We start from the raw sequence: 17,728 nt of genomic DNA, 5'->3' as shown, positions 1-17,728 counted from the left end.
TTGTTGTTATATGTACCAAACATACTTTGTTTTCAATTAAAGACTTAGATTATGTTAGCTTAATCAAACAGTGTGAAGTTTGGAATTAAATCAAACAGTGTATTTGTGTTGTGCATTCGTGTGAGTTCGGGTAAAAGGTGATTTTGGCCTTGAGTCAAGTACGACTCGTAACAGTACCCACTCCCTCCTATAGTTCAACAAGGCTAATAAATAAGTCATGATGATAGGGAAATGACTTTCACCTGACTTGTCTCACCCGTTTGGGTTCCTGATGTTGAAAAAACAACAACTAAGCATTTTATATTTTAGACTAAATCAGATTGTAATCTTAATTCGCCAATGGGACTTGATGTAAAATCTTAACTCGCTGATAGGACTTGCCGTAAAATCTGCCGTATTCTCTGCAGGGGCCACTCTTTAAACTCTGCGGGGTAACTCGCCATTCTAACTCGCTTTTCATCTAACTCGCCCATTTTTAACTCGCTATTTACCTGTCCTGATTTAACTGATTATGTTTTATGTTTCTACATACACTCTTATTGCCGATATTAAGAAAACGCTGTTTAGGAGAAAATTGTTTAACATTTTTGCCCTGATTACGATTTTTTGCTTTAAGCAGCATATCAATTATTACTCATATTTTCTTAGGGCTAATCAGGGGCTATTGGTATTGTTTAAAACTTTGCGATGTAAATGCTTTAATCAGCATGTTGGATTAAAGAAATAACACGCGTTTAAGCAACATCAGTATTATTTCGGCAATAAAGTTCGCGCAACCCTTATTTTAATAGAAGATTGATTAAAGAGTACAATAAAATGGTAGACGCGACATCGACAAGGCATTTCGTGGTGGCTGTCCGAGCAATGATCATACAAATTTGCCGGAATATCTACTTCAATTTCCATCTACCTTATTCAGATGTGTAGCCAGGAAGCCCCGGATAATACTGAATTACCACGACAGGCGATTATAGAGAGGTTTTGGAAGTTTTACAGATCGAACTTGAGTCGAATCTGTATGCGCAGTGAAGTGTAAATTTATATACACGGTACACAGCATTCGATACGTGATCAATTTTACAATTTTACAATTTCGTTCCTCAAAAGAGGAATTTATTTACAGTATATATAGGCCACCGGCCCCAAAATACATTGATAATAACAGGAAATAATTTATTATAATTCGCTTAAACATTTATCTCTTTTCTTACATGCGAGTAACAAAAATTTTCCCAAATTATTTAAAATATACTTATTTGTAGTTTGCATACAATATTTACAATATTTAAAAGTGGTAGGATTTTGATAAAAATATTGTGGAATGAAGCGTTGTCGCTCCATAACAAAGAAATTACATACAAGTACAAAATGAAACTCATCTTCAACTAAACCCGAGTTGCAAACTTTGCAAAACCTTTCTTCTCGAGGTACACCTCCGTACCTACCCACCTCAATTTCTAAATTCAACATGCCAAGTCTTAATTTTGACAGAAGGATTCTCAAAATAAAATTTTCAATAACGTACAAGTATTTTTCACAAGTAATCTCTTGTTTGAAAACAGAGTAATAATTTAATTTGGAATTGGAACCCACAGAGCTTGAAAAACGCTGAAGATCCATATCTACAGAACGTTGTTTAAAAAGGGACAGAAACAAATTATTGTTAGTAACACCTTGTGTAAGCCAAACATGACCAAAACCAAAGGAAAACAGAAGATTTTTTACATCGAGAGCCCAGCAATCCAGGCCACGTTCGGCTTTGTTATATTGAAACTTGTAACACTGATATAATTTTCTATCATGGTTTAAATCAAGAATATGTAGCCAGTATTTAATCACTCGTAACATAGTTTGAATCAACAAAGGACGTCTCCCCAATTCACCTCTAACAGCATCGCTAGAGGCAGTTTTGGGTATACTAAGGAGGTATCTACAAAATCTTAAATGAACTCTCTCAATCATGATGGATTCATTTGTGCCCCATAGTTCGCATCCATAAAACAAAATGGGTGCAATTTTTGTATCAAATATTTTACACATAATATCCGGAGGAAGTCGGCCAAATTTGCTGGCAATATGTTTGAAACTAAAAAGTGCTTTCTTAGCTTGAGTACTGAGATTTTCATGAGATTTATACCAGGATCCCGAAGAACTGAAAGTAACACCCAGATATTTGAAGGAGTTAACAACTTCAATTGGGATACCCAAGTAATGCCATTTCTCAAACCGTTTCAACGGACCACCACGACGGAAGACAATAATATTAGTTTTGTCAATATTGACAGAAAGGCCCCATGCATTACAATAATCAGCAAGGATGTTAAATTGGCGTTGTAGACCAAAAACAGTATCGCTGATTAATGCGAGGTCATCAGCATATAATAGGTGACTGATGTAACTTTCACCAATTTTCATTTCTTGGATATCAAGAGAATTGAGCCGCTGGCTTAAGTTATTGAGAAAAAAGATTAAAAGGAACGGAGAAAGCAAAGAACCTTGCTGCACTCCAGAACCGCAATGAAATGATTTGGTTATACCACCAGGCGTTTTTACATGTGCATTTAACTGTAAATACATGGACTTAATCACATCCAAGATGTTTCCCGTGATTCCAGCATTACGAAGTTTAGAAATAAGGAGGTTATGATTGACTGAATCGAAAGCTTTACTAAAATCAACAAAAGCAACATAAAGACGGCCCTTTTTACGCGAAGGTATATAAAATAAACACATTATCAGTAGTACGAAAACCTTTCCTGAAACCGGCTTGTTCTTGACAAAAGAAATTGGTTGCATCGGCCCAGAAATTTAGCCTATGCAGAAGAACACCAGAAAAGATTTTGCACATAACAGAGATTAAAGAAATCCCTCGGTAATTGCCCGGATCATCCCGACTACCTTTCTTAAATAAAGGAACAATTAAACCTGTTGCCCACTGAATGGGAAAACAACCAGAAGTCATGATTACATTAAATAAGCTTACCAATAAGTCAAGCAAACATTTTGGGGAAAACTTAAAAAATTCAGCTGGCAAACCATCAATTCCAGCCGCTTTGCCTTGTTTTAAAGCACTAATAGCATCTGAAATCTCAGCTTCCGTGATATTGGCATTGAGAAATGCTCCCCAATCATCATGATTATTAGAATCATCGGGCTCATGCAATATCTCACAAGAATGTTCATGATCTGAACTGCCACAATCATCAACACGATCCTGAAGATCATGGGGATTGAGAAGAAGTTTGAAGTGATCAAACCATTGGTCGCTAGAGATGCGAACAGAAATAACCTGCGGAGCAGATTTCAATTGAAACCATCGATCGATGCACTGTGTATAGTGAATGCATCCCGGGGAATGCATGCGTAGTGTTGTGAAAGCATTGTGCAACGAATATGGATACACAACGGGACAGTATCTGTCTGTTTTTGTTTGTTTGTTTTGGTCTGATCCTTAAATGAGTGTCTTGCTTTATCATGTTTATCATCATAATGTATGGACCTCGTTGTGTACATTCCCGGTGTACATGGGACGGAAGACATGTCGAGTTAAATTAGTCGTTAGAAGTGGACATTCAAGCAAATTAATGATCATTGCCTGGCAGCTGCTGACTACTCTGATGTCAAAACAATACGCGGATTTAGGGTTTCTCTACCGGAAGTCAATTTGTGCCGAAATTCCTTCCCACAATGCAATATGCGTATTGCATAACAAAGAATATTGATTAACCTCCGAACGGTATCTATTGTTATGCAAAACGCTTATTGCATTGTAGGAAGGAATTTCGGCACAAATTGACTTCCGGTAGAGGAACCCTAAATCCGCGTATTGGATTTTTTTAAAGAATGAAAAAAGAAAGAAAGAAATGAACACCCAATTTCATGCCCCAATATATTCCATTAAATAAGTAAAAATAAAAATAAAAATAATTTTATGTAAACAATTATGTGCTCCATTTTTGTAAACAACTCAGTTATATAAATGTTTAATTCGGGATGATTAACGCCGAATTTCGCTGTTTGTTAATTAATTAATTAATTAATTAATTAATTTATTTATTTATTTATTTATTTATTTATTTATTTATTTATTTATTTATTTATTTATTTATTTATTTATTTATTTATTTATTTATTTATTTATTTATTTATTTATTTATTTATTTATTTATTTATTTATTTATTTATTCATTCTTTTACCTGGGACATATCGACATGTAATCTGTGACCAGGACTGTTCTCGCTTGCTGCCCAGGATACAACACAGATAAACAACAAACATGTTTTAAAAGTATTTAAAAATATGCATAAAAGTCATAAAATTAATACCAGAAAATTATACACATACTAGTTACAAAAAATTAAAATAACATATGATTATTACATTTAAAATATGCTACATAAAAGAGATATTATTGCAAGTTAGTATATGTGTTCTTGAAGACATTTGTGTTGACAGTAAGGGGATTTTTGATGTTTCGGGGAAGATCATTCCAGGCCTTAGCCCTCCTGAACAGGAAAGTTCTCTTGCCAGTCTCAGTGCGCATCTTATTAATAACCAAATTCCCAGATGTCGATGATCTGAGAGTATTATTATAATGAGCATCAATACACTTGTTGAAAATTTTGCACAGGTTGGGGGGGTACCAGCCCCCAAGCCATTTAAAAACATTAAGACAGATATGATATTTACGACGATCACAAAAAGTTTCCCAGTTGAGGGAATCAAAGACAAAATGAGTTGGAGTGCGCATTGGGACGCCAATTATTGCTCTACCGAAACGTTTTTGATGGCGATCCAACCTGTTCAAGAGAGTCAAGCCTGCATTTGACCAAATTAGATCACAATAATCAACTTTAGGTAAAACAACGGATGTATACAACAACTTCAGGGTGTCAATAGCTAACAACTGTTTGATACGGTAAAAAAACCCAATATATTTATAAAGTGACATGCAAATTTGATCAATTTAATTTGGTGTTCCCAAGTTAACCGCTGGTCAAAAATAATGCCAAGATACTTAACATGTGGGACACACTAGACTATGCCATAGTCGAATTTTATTAAAAATATGTTATTATTAGTCATGATGAACCCATTTCGTTGAACTCAAAATTATACTGATGTTTATTAAAATTAAAGTATTCAATAGTAAAATGGTCATAAAGAGTTAAAAGTATCAGACGATTAGTGACAATAAAAGTAATTGAATGCAACATTATCTTGCATAATTATAACGGCTCACTTTAATACTGAACAATTCTGATTTTGGAATCTACCAGTTTATTGATAGCGAACCCCGAAATTTCGACTATGAACTTTGAATTGTAAGCAGAACTTTACCCCTGGACTTTGCTCTCTAAAAACACACTGTCAAGCATACTTGTTTATCAGTCCATTAACCACAAGTACGCGCTAGATGTTTGATGAGAGATTAACTTTCGCGTCAACACAAAAGCGCCGCAAATACCACAGACAGTTGTTTACGGTGTAGTTAATGGTAATGGCGCGGGTCCAGACGATTTAAACCATAGCGAGGTATGGCCGACCAATCACAAGGCAGATCCATTTAAAGATGCATTACATCATGGCCAATTTTAGTTAGGCCAGAAATTGGCCTAACTCTCCATAGAGTCCCGTGTTAAAAATCTTAACCGCAAGGCAATGTCAGTAGTCCACTTGGGAAGCTAACAAACAGAGGGAGTAGGGTGACTGATCAGATGTGAAAATCTATCAATTGTGCACACATTAATTAAATCAGAGTTTTAAGCTTAAATACAATATCCAGAGTATGCACAATGGGCAAATGGACTACGGGGTAGTCTAGGGACACACTCAAGGGGCTGATCTTTGATATGAACAGTAAGAGGACAAGAGGATGCAAGTTTACGTGCAGATAGCATAGTTTTGGTTTTAGTAACATTCAATGTAAAAAAATAAGCCTATGTTGGTGAAGCCATTTAGCAACACTTTGCATATCAGAATTGAGAACACTATTTACTTCATCAATGTTTTTACTGGCAAAGAAAATTACAGTATCATCGGCATAAAGGTTTATTTTGCAATTCTTGACAACTGTAGTGAGATTGTTGATATATATTGTAAATAAAAGAGGCCCCATGATTGACCCCTGGGGTACCCCAAATGTCACAGGTGCGAGTTCAGAAAGTGAATTTTCCACTTTGGTAGCCTGTTTTCCTTCACTCAAGTATGAGGAGAACCAGCGTAGTTCCAGTACATAAACACCAAAACTCTGAAGTCTCGAGAGCAAGATAGGTTGATTGACCGTGTCAAAGGCCTTTTTCATAACCAAATAACTACCACGATCAATGTGATTTAAAAGTTAATATGTCACATCAACAAGAGTGGTGAGTGTTGAGTTACAAATATGACCAACCATTGAATAGGTTTCTTAAACCGTGAAGCGATTTACAATTTTTCACCAATAAACGGGTTATCGCGCCATGCAGTGAACCCATTGATTACGATTGCATAAAGTTGTTTAAGGATTTCGTATACGGGAAAATAAGAGTGTATGTTCCGTGTAAGTTGTATGCATGGGCCAATGGATAACTGATCATACTGCGCTGATCAACTCCCTGGAAAAATGCATCATCTACGGACAGCATGATAACTTGGCCGAGCAAGTCTATCTATTATTTTGTCGGTTCAAGCACTTCCCTGGTTCAAACTGTTAGCACATGAAGTGTAAAGTTTCAAAGACACCACAAAATTACATCCATTTAATATTTTAACATCCTGTGTATCTTTATTTTATCTAACCGATTTATGGTCTGTCACTAAGCTTCACCCATTACGCCTTTGAGAGAACATTTTGGAGTTACAATTGTGAGCTGAAAGAATTAATATTATACATGCGGTAGCTAGCTGTTCAAGAGGTGTTTATTTTCCTGAAATGAGATCTGATCATGCACAACATGATGAAGCATCTTTTAACATGTTTAAAGCTGGTGGTTGTTTTCTTATCGTTGTTGGTAACTACATACGCCCAAGGTAAGTCTTGACAAGAATATATTTAAATTGTATACTATATTTGAGTTTGCTTGAAATTCCCTTGGACAAGGAACTTACTGCTAATTGTCTCGTTGTCTGGTTGCGATGGTCAATTATGTAAAATGCCTAGGGTGTGCGCTCTTGAAGCAGCAAAGTCCCTGTGTTGTTGTTAAATGGTTTATGGAATGATGTGGGGCTGTAGTGATCAGCAACAACCTGTAAAGTACAATGCATGATCATTTTCCCCGGTAATGAGAGTTAATCTGGTTGTCTGGTTGCGATGGTCAATTATGTAAAATGCCTAGGGTGTGCGCTCTTGAAGCAGCAAAGTCCCTGTGTTGTTGTTAAGAAACTGAACAAAAAGGTGTTGTTCAACGATGTATTTAATATAAAATAATTCACTGACGTTTCGTACAAAAGTACTTTATCAAAGTGATGAAATAGAGAATGTCTGCGAGCGCGGAAAACAAAAATGAGAAACGCGATGTTAAAAGGTGGGACTCTTAACGTTTTTCTGTGTTGTTGTTAAATGGTTTATGGAATGATGTGGGGCTGTAGTGATCAGCAACAACCTGTAAAGTACAATGCATAATCATTTTCCCCGGTAATGAGAGTTAATGCGTCTAATGCACTCCCCCCTTCGGGGCTCGTGCATTAGACGCATTAACATCAGCGCGCGTGCATTATTTTTGTCTAATTTCTTTCCCAACAAGTAATACGCGTTCATTAACCTATAAGTAATACAATGTATAGACTTTGAAATAGAAAATTGAGGAGTCCATGGATTTACAAGGCTTACACGATATGAGATACTGCAGCGTTTCCATTCATACACGTTTATGCACATGCTCAGTACCCCATATGGCGTTGCCATTACAAAAAAATTCGAGTTGTTGTCAGGTAAAACAGGTTTTGTTTTCAATACACTAACTGGAAATTCAATACACTCAGCTGCGATTGCTGTTTTCTTTAAAGACACATATTTAACTGCATTTTCACCGTAACGCTTTTAAATCGTACATTCATAATGTGATATATCCTCGTTCAACTGAGAATATTATCATTATGAAAAGAACAGCATAGCCCATTCAGCTCAGACCACGCTGCTGTCAGCACTTGCTATAGAATATTAAATCATAAGTCTATAATACAATGCACCATAGTGAGACACTATACAACTATTTTATTTGCGTCAATAATAGAATATTGATTTAAATGGAATTGAATACATCTCTACATCTGAGTTTGTACTATATCACTGAGCGATCTAGCGATCGGTTTATAGCCAATCAAATAGGACCCCCTTTTTTGCGTTCGGAAAGGCGAGGTATCTTATTATGCTTATTGGTGAAATACCAATCGCCCGTCGCTCACCAACGGAGTATTAGGACGTGATTCATTGCAGGGAAAAATATTTATTTAGAGGCTCTCGACACTGTGCATAGTGTGGCGGTCCCATTAGAGTGAGACCGGTTTGTGGACTGATACCTTATAAAATGTTGATTTTCAGATAACGCTGCGGGCTCTATTCACAATGTAACCGTCATTGCGGGAGAAGACCTGTATCTTAAATGGCTGAACGAAGATCCTATTCATGTCCACTGGAATAAAGATAGCACCACCGTTACAGATCAAGAAGGAACAATATTCATCATACCAGAAAAAGGGCTGCTAATTTTGAACAGTGAGTGGAAAGACCGTGGGTATTATACCTGTGTGATGATTACCAAACATAATATCGCCATGGAGCGAGTGTTTAAGGTTGAAGTGGTTCCATCCATGAATATGAGTCAAAACACTGGAGAGGGTATGTAATTGGTTCTAAAGATCATTTTGCTATCGAAGAGGTTACGTAGCTCCCTTGTTTATTGGACCAAGCCCCGTGACTATATCGACTACCAGAAGTGGGTAAGTGCAATATAGCTGCCCTGTAAACATTTGGCAATTTACACACAGTATCATTGTACTAATCTACACATGCCAGCTGCACATGGCAGCTATTGCACGTACCCACTTCTGGCCGTGTACTGAGCACTGAGTCGATATGCCATAGTTTTTGTGTTGTGATCATTTTGATTATGGCTCAGATCAGGTAGTATAGGGCCAGCCCCTTGAACATGTTGAAATCAAGTTCCGATTCGTTGGACTGAGTGATCGGAGCCTATTAACCAACACGGCGAATTTAAAACCGTCACAGCGACTCTCACCCAATAATAATCAAATGTTTACTGTATTTTAGCTTGTATTAATATTATTATTAACATAGGCCTAGTACTTGTTTGTGACATTTTAAGCGTTTCTAAATTTCAAAATAATCCCATTCAATTACACGGCTGACAAAGGAAATTGACTGAATTTAGAGAATGCACGGCGTTCACCACCTGACGAAACCGTTAATAGAGCACCTTTGGCTGCCTGGCCCCTATACTGAGAAAGTGTCACTTGGTGCAACCAGGAGATGCCACCCTGATCCAATATCAATGGCGGCGCCAGGAGTTTTTTCGGGGGGGCATGGGGAAAAATAAATTTCGGGGGGGGCTTCGCTAGAATGCGTTACCGAAAGCATTGAAGCTTGGCTAAGCTCAATAAACCATTTTGGCTGTCCTCTTTATAGCCTCTAGGCCCGGCAAGGGTTCTCAATTAGAAATGTTCAAGGGCCATTGACGGGCAAAACATACTTCAAAGTTGCTTGCTTGAGGGCCAAATGCACTTGAATTTCTTATGTTTTCCTTTATATTTTAGACCAATTCAAGGGCCAAACACAATTGGCTGGTGGGCCGGATTTGGCCCGCGGGCCGCCTATTGAGAACCCCTGAAGGGACTACTGCAGCTTTTGAAATATAACCAGTGCTTAAGAAGCTCACAGCGACAAATCAGGTGTCATTAATTTGCTCAATACTTTTTTGGTTTATAAATCATGGTATCAATAGTATAATGCGAAATGACCCAATTTCATATCTAATATTATAAATATACAACGCATACAAAATTAATATATAGACGCATTAGGGTTTCATCTGACTTTTCTATGAAAATTAAAATTTACCTTTTTCATTTAGCTGAGAAAATGAATTTTAAAGTGAAAAGGTAGTAGACGATACTTTGGAATCTTAATAAAGCGGTTGATTTCAACACATATCGATTGAATCCAGCACCCTTTTAAAATATTAGTCGAGCCTTGAATAACAACTTAGCAAGCGGATCAACTTTCTGAGTGCATAGTACTCTAAAATATGGCCTTAAGTGTAAATTTAGGTGTGATGAACAATTGGCCAGTGGGTACCCATGAGCATTTCGAGATATCCAGGGTCCAAGTTTACAAAGGGTTTAAATTCAAAATGGCTCAAACTATTTTCCAAAGTATTCCCCCGATAATAAGGATTCAGAAAATAAGGCCTACATCTACCTTCCAGAATACTCACTATATATATTGACAATAATGTTAATTCTAATCTTTAGATGTCCACGGCTCTATTCGTAATGTAACCGTTTTCGCTGGTGAAAATTTACATCTTGAATGGCTGAATGTAAACCCTTCCTATGTCATCTGGATTAAAGACAATGTTACTATTATTAGCAGCAACGTTGCAGCTCGAGAAGGAAGAATCGTCACAATACCGGAACAAGGACTACTTATACTAAACAGCGAATGGGAAGACCAAGGGATTTATACCAGTGTGGTGATCACCAGTCAAATGTACGTTAGGAAGCAAGTGTTTAGGGTAGACATCGCCACTCAATCCATGGATGAGAACATTAAAGAAGGTAACTTTATCTTCCTGCACAGCCCAATCCAGTAGCGACGTAGCGTGTTTATTAATAGGCTGGGGAGGGGCCCGAGCAAATGTACTCGATACCGGGCCAATACGATGCAGACCGGTAAAATGTGTATATTTCCCCTTTGACAGCCAATTCCTGATACGGCCCTGGTCAAAACAAGGACATTTTGAAATACAGAAACCATAATTAACAGGGGCGGATCCAAGATTGCCACTTGGTCGGAGAGACTAGATTGTGTTGATAACCCAGCACACACAAAAAACGTTTTAAAAACGTTTTAAATAAGTTATATTTTGGCTTTTGGTTTAGGTAAAAACGTTTTAATAACATTAAAATGTCGGGTTATATAAAGGTCATGTAACGTTTTAAAACGTTATGTATGAAAACACACTACAACAATATTTTTAAATGTTTTCAAAAAATGTTATTGTAAGCTATTTTTGCAAACATTTTTGCCAAATATTGTGTCAAGACTTAAATAACATTATGTTAAAACCCAGCAAACACAGAAATGTTCTTAAAATGTTTTTTTCAAAACCTTTTAATAACATTTAAATGTCGGTTTATATAAAGGTCATGAAAACGTTTTTAATACGTTATTGAAAATATTTTGGGCAAACATTTTTCGCAAAATTATTTTTTCAACCCCAAAATAACATTTTGTTTAGAATGTTTTGTATCAAGTTTTCAAGAATGTTTTTGGAATGTTATTAAAATGCTTTTATACCCTTTATATAACCCGACATTTAAACGTTTTCTGTAAAACATTTTTGATTGCTGAGCAGTAGATTATCAAAAAATATTTTTTAAGGTTATGAAAACGTTTTATACTCTTAATATACCCTTTATATAACCCGACATTTTAACGTTTTCTGACAACCTTTTATAACCTTTTGCGAATTATGTCGAAAACGTTTTGTGTTTGCTGGGAAGGCATTAAAATGTACAAGCATATGTTTTGGGCAATTTTATTTTTATGTGGATAGGTTGGCGGGAAAATATCGGAACACGGGCAATCACCGTGGATGGTTATGTTGTGGTCGAAGGATTTAAGAAGACCTGTTTGTGGTGGGGTATTGTTAAACCACAGATGGATTGTAACTGCAGCTCATTGTTTTTCATCACCACGAGGATTAAACATCTCGGACACGTAAGAAGAACTATAGTAGAGAGCTTGCGATATGAATTTCCAAACGTACATCATATACGCCCGCGCATCTATTCAAAATCCATAGAGTAATTTTGAATAGATGCACGGGCGTATGATACGTACTTTTGGAAATCGCAAGCTCTTTAGTAACACGCTGGCGAGGTGACGTAATAATCGGATTAACTACCATAGCAATAGGTCAAAACGATTTTGAATATATCGCGCTGCACTACAATCAGGTTGCACCGAATTTGGCTACTCATTGTCAACTCGGACGACAAACCGTCAATACAGTAACATTTGATTTGGTCCGAAGAAGGGCTACATACCTTTATAAAATGTTTATTATGTAGCAAATCCATGAAATTATACATAAATGTGTTTTCCTTACCAGATTTTGAAGCAAAACATATGTAAAAGAAAATTGCAAAGATGACCAATTTTCCCTTGCATACACGCATTTGAGAAGATTTTCGCTGTTTGTTAATAATCACGCGCTGAAAAGGTCACATAATTATGACGTAATGTTATGATTCCTTTATGTAGTGATGCTTTCTGAACAAGTTGAGACGTAAAGTTCTCTAAATGCGAAAAGTAACTTAACAGTGGTTTGTCTCAGAGGTCAGGCGCTGTCTTAGCGTCTAGTCATCAAAACTACCGGGCTAAATTTCCAAGAGGGCAAAATTGCAAAACCTGATGAACATCACAAATTTGGTAAAGTTTGTCCAGGTATATTTACGGGGGAAACTCGTCCCCGGCTGACCAGATTTCAGGGTGTCCTCGGACGAGCTGGTTAGGAAAGTAGCACTCCCGACGACCGTAGCCTGCCGCGGACGGGCACCATTTTACACATTAATTATTTTATTCACAACCTGCAGCGTACACTATTGGTTAATAAACCTGTCATCTGTTTACTAACATCCACACTTGAAATGTTCTTTTTTCTTAAGGAACTCGTTTGAAATTCGTCTGGGAGAGCACAGTACAGCGCAGGAAGACGGGACGGAAGTCATCGTTGGTCTGAAAACGGGCATCATCAATCCGTACTTTGACAAGGAAACTTTTGACTCGGATATCGCTTTACTTAAACTCAGACAACATGTTACATACACAGATTACATTTCCCCCTGTAAGTATAGGCAAAGCATGGAATTGTTTCCCTGTGCATACATTTTTATCACTTTCTTCGGCGCGGCCAAGATTGGAAATCAGCGGCAGCTAAGGGCATGCGGTATAACGCATCTTGGTTATATTCTCGCGTTCTTTTGCCCGGCCAGTCAGGCTTGGAATTAAGTGGGAGCCAGGGGCTATTGAGCTCTAATAGAATATGAGAAAGTCCCTGAATGCCACTTAAATCTAGCCACACGGGGCTATATTTTCGAGTCGGTCACCCACCTTTCCACAGTAGTTTTGTGGGGCCTGAGAGTACATCAGACACACCAAATTGCATTTAGAATACGAGAAATGTCCTTCTAATATCAAATAATTTTGATTTTTTGAAATTCGAAAGAAAATTATCAAAAGGTGGTCGGAGTTCCAAGATAGAAATAGGGCTGAAAGGTCGAAAGGGAAGCCTTAATTAGCCTCTCAAGAATTTAATTGAATGGGTCGTTATTATTTAATGAACATGATGAAACTGCTTTAAAAATGGTCTTAAAAAAACAATATTTTTTAATTTCAATCACCAAAAGGTATAAAGTAAGGAAATTTTCATTAGAACAAAACCAACAAAGCCAATAGGATCTTCCGGAAGCACGGCCATGAAGCCCAATACCACGCTCCGAAAAATACTAAATTAGTTCATCCTAAAGACAAAATAGACCCTCTACTGACTGCGATTATGAAAGACCTTGCGCAAACTGTAATCACTCCTATGTTGGTGAAACGGGACGTAAATTTGAGACACGCTACGGTCTCTTTTCTTTGCCTCTACACGTATATGGGAGTAGCACGTGGCTCGGCGAGTCAAAATCGATATAATGTATTGTGCACGTATGGGAGGCCCATTTATTGACGGATATCTGTGTGTAGAACACACATTAATGTTTTTAAGCAAATAAAATCCAAAATATGGTACGTTTTCTGTCTTTGCTTGTCATGTGGTAAGCTATGTTGAATGTTATTATTTGTTCAAAAAAGTTTAAGATGAATACCAACAAGGTAGGTGGCCGAGCGGTCTAAGGCGATAGGCTCATTCAGAATTCACGATAGCGGTGCGTCGTGAGTTCGAGCCCCACCTCTTCCAAACTAAATTTAACTTTAAAAAGAAATCATATTATGTTAGGGAAATGTGGCTGGGAGAATTTATGTATGACGAGTGGTATGGACTATGCCTATCGACCAGGATAGGCGAAACCGCCAATAGTGAGTAAATTATTTGGTTTTGTTCTAATGAAAATGCCCTTACTGTATATCTACAAACCTGATGAATCTATTCAGTGACCAAAAGGTATAGTAAAATATCTTCTTAATGTCATGTGTATACCTCCCTTTCAGTGTGTCTACCGAACGAAATACAGGCGCAAGCACTGATTAGAGCTGGCAAGAAGGGTTTTGTAACAGGATGGGGAGAGATTGTGGACCAGGGAGATTACTCGAGGGATCTCAAGCGGGTATGTAATCCACAAATTGACAGGATTCTTTTTTCTTACACTCTTAAAGCCATATTATAACATTTGCTGACGAGGACGCCCTCAATATTTTTTCAAAATTCTGTATTTTTACTCGATTGGTATGTACTTTAGTAAACTGCAATGCGCCTACAATTGTTCAACTTCTGCCATATTTTATCCAGTGCTGTGCAGTATGTCGATTCAATTTCCATTCGGTAACTTGTTGTTCTTCTGTTCCTTAGGTACGTCTATCCATAATCGCTCAGGAAGATTGTGGTAATGCACATGCACGTAACAACCACGTAATAACCAGTACTATGTTCTGTGCGAAAGCCAATGGTCGAGATGCGTGCAGAGGAGATAGTGGAGGTCCATTTGCAATTAAGGTATGAAAAAATACATGAAAGTATGCCGATTAGATGAGTGGAATGGACCTTGCAGATTACGTCACAAGGTAGTAGGGGCGGAGGAGGCCATTATTTTCTCTTTTATTGCGTCGCTACTGGATTAACACATAATCACGAAGTTATATTTTCACAAATAATTCTTAACAATACTTGTTCATTATAAACCCGTCGGAGTTGGAGAGGCAACTCCCTGATATTCACCGTTCTTTGCACATGGTTACGATATTTATAATTTTGGTCATATACTTAAAATGTCAGTCATTATGTTTGAAATGCTTGCGTGGTCCAGTTGTTACCATATAGGTAAACGTTGAGGTTTGGTATAGAAATCTAGAAAGGGAGGTTTGTACAATAACTGTATTCCAATTTAGACGGATGACTATCGAAGGCACTGATACCTGAAAGGTAATCTTATCCAAAACTGGGTGTGTGTAACTGGCGAGTTAGAAAAAGGCGAGTTACCCCCCCCCCCCCACGAAGTTTGGCGCTACTCCCGCAAACATTGGCATCAATTCCCATGGGCGAGTTAAAAAAAAAGTTGAACGACTACCACGTTGATGATTCCATCAAGTCCTAGAAGCGAGTTACGCCAAGGCCTTCAAGTCCTGGAAGTAAGTAACGGTAAGGGCGTCAAGTCCTGGAAGCGAGTTACGCCCAGGGCGGCAATGCATGTGTACAAGTGGTGTCACTCTGCTATTTTCTTTCCCCATATCTGTGAACGGCCCACCTTTATAGGGTAATAATAATGCTTATGAAAGTGTCATTACTGTCCTGTGTAATTTATTGGAGAAAAGCCATTTTAAGTTGAAACCACGTTTTTGAGCCCTATGTGACCTTTGATGTGGGTTGAGTGCAGCGCTCTCACTTGGTCTCTGCAAAGCGCTTGGTATTGTACCTGTTGTAGGATGGTTTACTCTACAAATTTCACTATGATGTCAGATAAACCAACATAGATCATCATGATGTCATCTATTTGTAGATTTATGTTGCTATTTTGCCATATTTTATCATCTTTTGGTCTATCAAATCTGGACCAAAATTTATCTACACTGGACATACAGTACCATGCACAACACAGAGTTGAATGGACTTCTCATCAAATTGATTCAGAATTGATTATCCTCTTAAGAGGTGATCATCTTCTACATCAGTGTGATTATCTCTATGAACAAGAACTGGTGAAGTGGAAATTAACAGGTATGGAGTGTGAACATCAATCTTATAATACCTCCTCTCGACCATTCCTGACCTTTGCATTGGGCCTACACTATTCTGCTATCTTTTTACATGGACTGAATACTCAATGTAACTACACTGACTGCCCATTAACTGTTGAGACGTGCACAAAGTTGAATTCTCTCAATCTTCTCCGCCACCCCTGTCCTGATCACCATCATGAGACAGAAGTTGTGTCACTACCAAAAAAGAAAAAACGTTGGCGCCACCGAGGTAGGCGTGGAGGAAGACGACTTGCCAAGAAGATTCCTGTTGAAACACCCTTTCAACCTGTACACCCTCATATCTTGAGCACATTGAACAATAACAATCTTACTGGTTCAACCCCCAATAATATGCATTATAATGATTCTGAGAAGTATTTAAATATAAGAATCTGGAATGCCCAGTCGCTAAGAAACAGAACAATAACGATATCGGACTATCTCATTCAGGATAATGTAGACATAATGTTTGTAACTGAATCATGGTTGAATATTAATGATAGTGTTGTGATAGGCGAGTGCACACCACCCAGCTATGACTTCTTGAATTTTCCGCGAGGAACAAGTGATCATGGTGGCATTGCCTTTATTCACAAACAGTCAATGAATGTTCAAATCGTAAATCTTGATTATGATTATACTACCTTTGAATATCAGTTCGGGGGCACTGCTAATTCAAAGACGTCTCTGATATCAAAGACTCTTCAGTGCCGAGTCACCTGACAGTATCATAATTCAAAGACGTCTCATAAATCACATACTCCCTAGTCTCAAAACCCAGCCGCAAACGATATTGTGAACGTGAACTGGCGCAACGGGAATAATTTTGCGAGTAGGCCTAATCAGCATGATCACAGGGTTGTAGCTAGCCCAAGTGCCTGCTAGCTCCTGCTAATTTTACTATCCAATTTATTAATTAAATCGCGGGCTCGGAATACACTCTTTCTAGTGAACGTGAGAAATCGGAGAATGCTAAAAAAATGTTGCTCTTTTTCATAATTGAGCTTAAATGCTGCAGAATAACTTTGCTCCCTCGACGACATTTTGCAGACTTTCAATTCTCCGGACACATCAAAACTGTTTATTGGTTATTTTCGGAGCATATATTTTTTTACCGATTTCCAACTGAGCCGCGAATTTTAGTTTTAGGCTTAGTGGAAACTGGGGTAATTGTGGCCCCTTTTGCATTTTTACCATGTAATTCTTTAAGTATGAACTGGAGAAGTAAAATTTCTGCATGAGTGGATAGAGGCAATGGGTACCTATAAGATGTGATAAATATAATTGGAAAATATATTGCAATTTGCATAATAATTAACATGTTTTAGAGGCCACAATTACCCCAAGCGGGGTAATTGTGGCCCCTGAACAAAATAAAGAATTTAAAGAGTATTGTGAATCCAGTTCTTCCTGATAACTATTAATAACATGCTTTACAGTCATTGCGATAATGCTAGGCCATTTGGACTGGTTTATTTACCAGAAAAGGGCATTTTAAGGCATTTTGTAAAATACTTGTTATTATGCTAATTTTTGCATGCCGAAAC

General features: G+C 37.6%; 2 protein-coding genes across 2 annotated transcripts in view; both read left to right on the top strand.

Annotated features, from left to right (window-relative positions):
• Nucleotides 1–6,626: 6,626 nt before the first annotated feature.
• LOC140139190 (uncharacterized) lies at nt 6,627–10,812 on the top strand. Its single transcript, XM_072160971.1, has 3 exons — nt 6,627–7,012; nt 8,523–8,819; nt 10,472–10,812. Exons 1-3 carry the CDS (start codon nt 6,928–6,930, stop codon nt 10,810–10,812), a joined length of 723 nt encoding a protein of 240 aa, XP_072017072.1. The 5' UTR covers nt 6,627–6,927.
• Nucleotides 10,813–11,784: 972 nt separating this feature from the next.
• The window catches only part of LOC140138737 (neurexin-1-like), a 121,542-nt gene continuing 115,598 nt past the window's right edge, over nt 11,785–17,728 (top strand). Inside the window, exons 1-4 of the mRNA XM_072160498.1 lie at nt 11,785–11,942; nt 12,893–13,071; nt 14,439–14,554; nt 14,797–14,940. Of these exons, the coding sequence (XP_072016599.1) occupies nt 11,818–11,942; nt 12,893–13,071; nt 14,439–14,554; nt 14,797–14,940 (564 nt within the window). The 5' untranslated portion in view covers nt 11,785–11,817. The remainder of the gene's footprint in view (nt 11,943–12,892; nt 13,072–14,438; nt 14,555–14,796; nt 14,941–17,728) is intronic.

The sequence above is a fragment of the Amphiura filiformis genome, chromosome 18, assembly GCF_039555335.1.
Source record: "Amphiura filiformis chromosome 18, Afil_fr2py, whole genome shotgun sequence".
Taxonomy (NCBI): domain Eukaryota; kingdom Metazoa; phylum Echinodermata; class Ophiuroidea; order Amphilepidida; family Amphiuridae; genus Amphiura; species Amphiura filiformis.
This window is presented reverse-complemented; position numbering and strand designations above follow the sequence as displayed.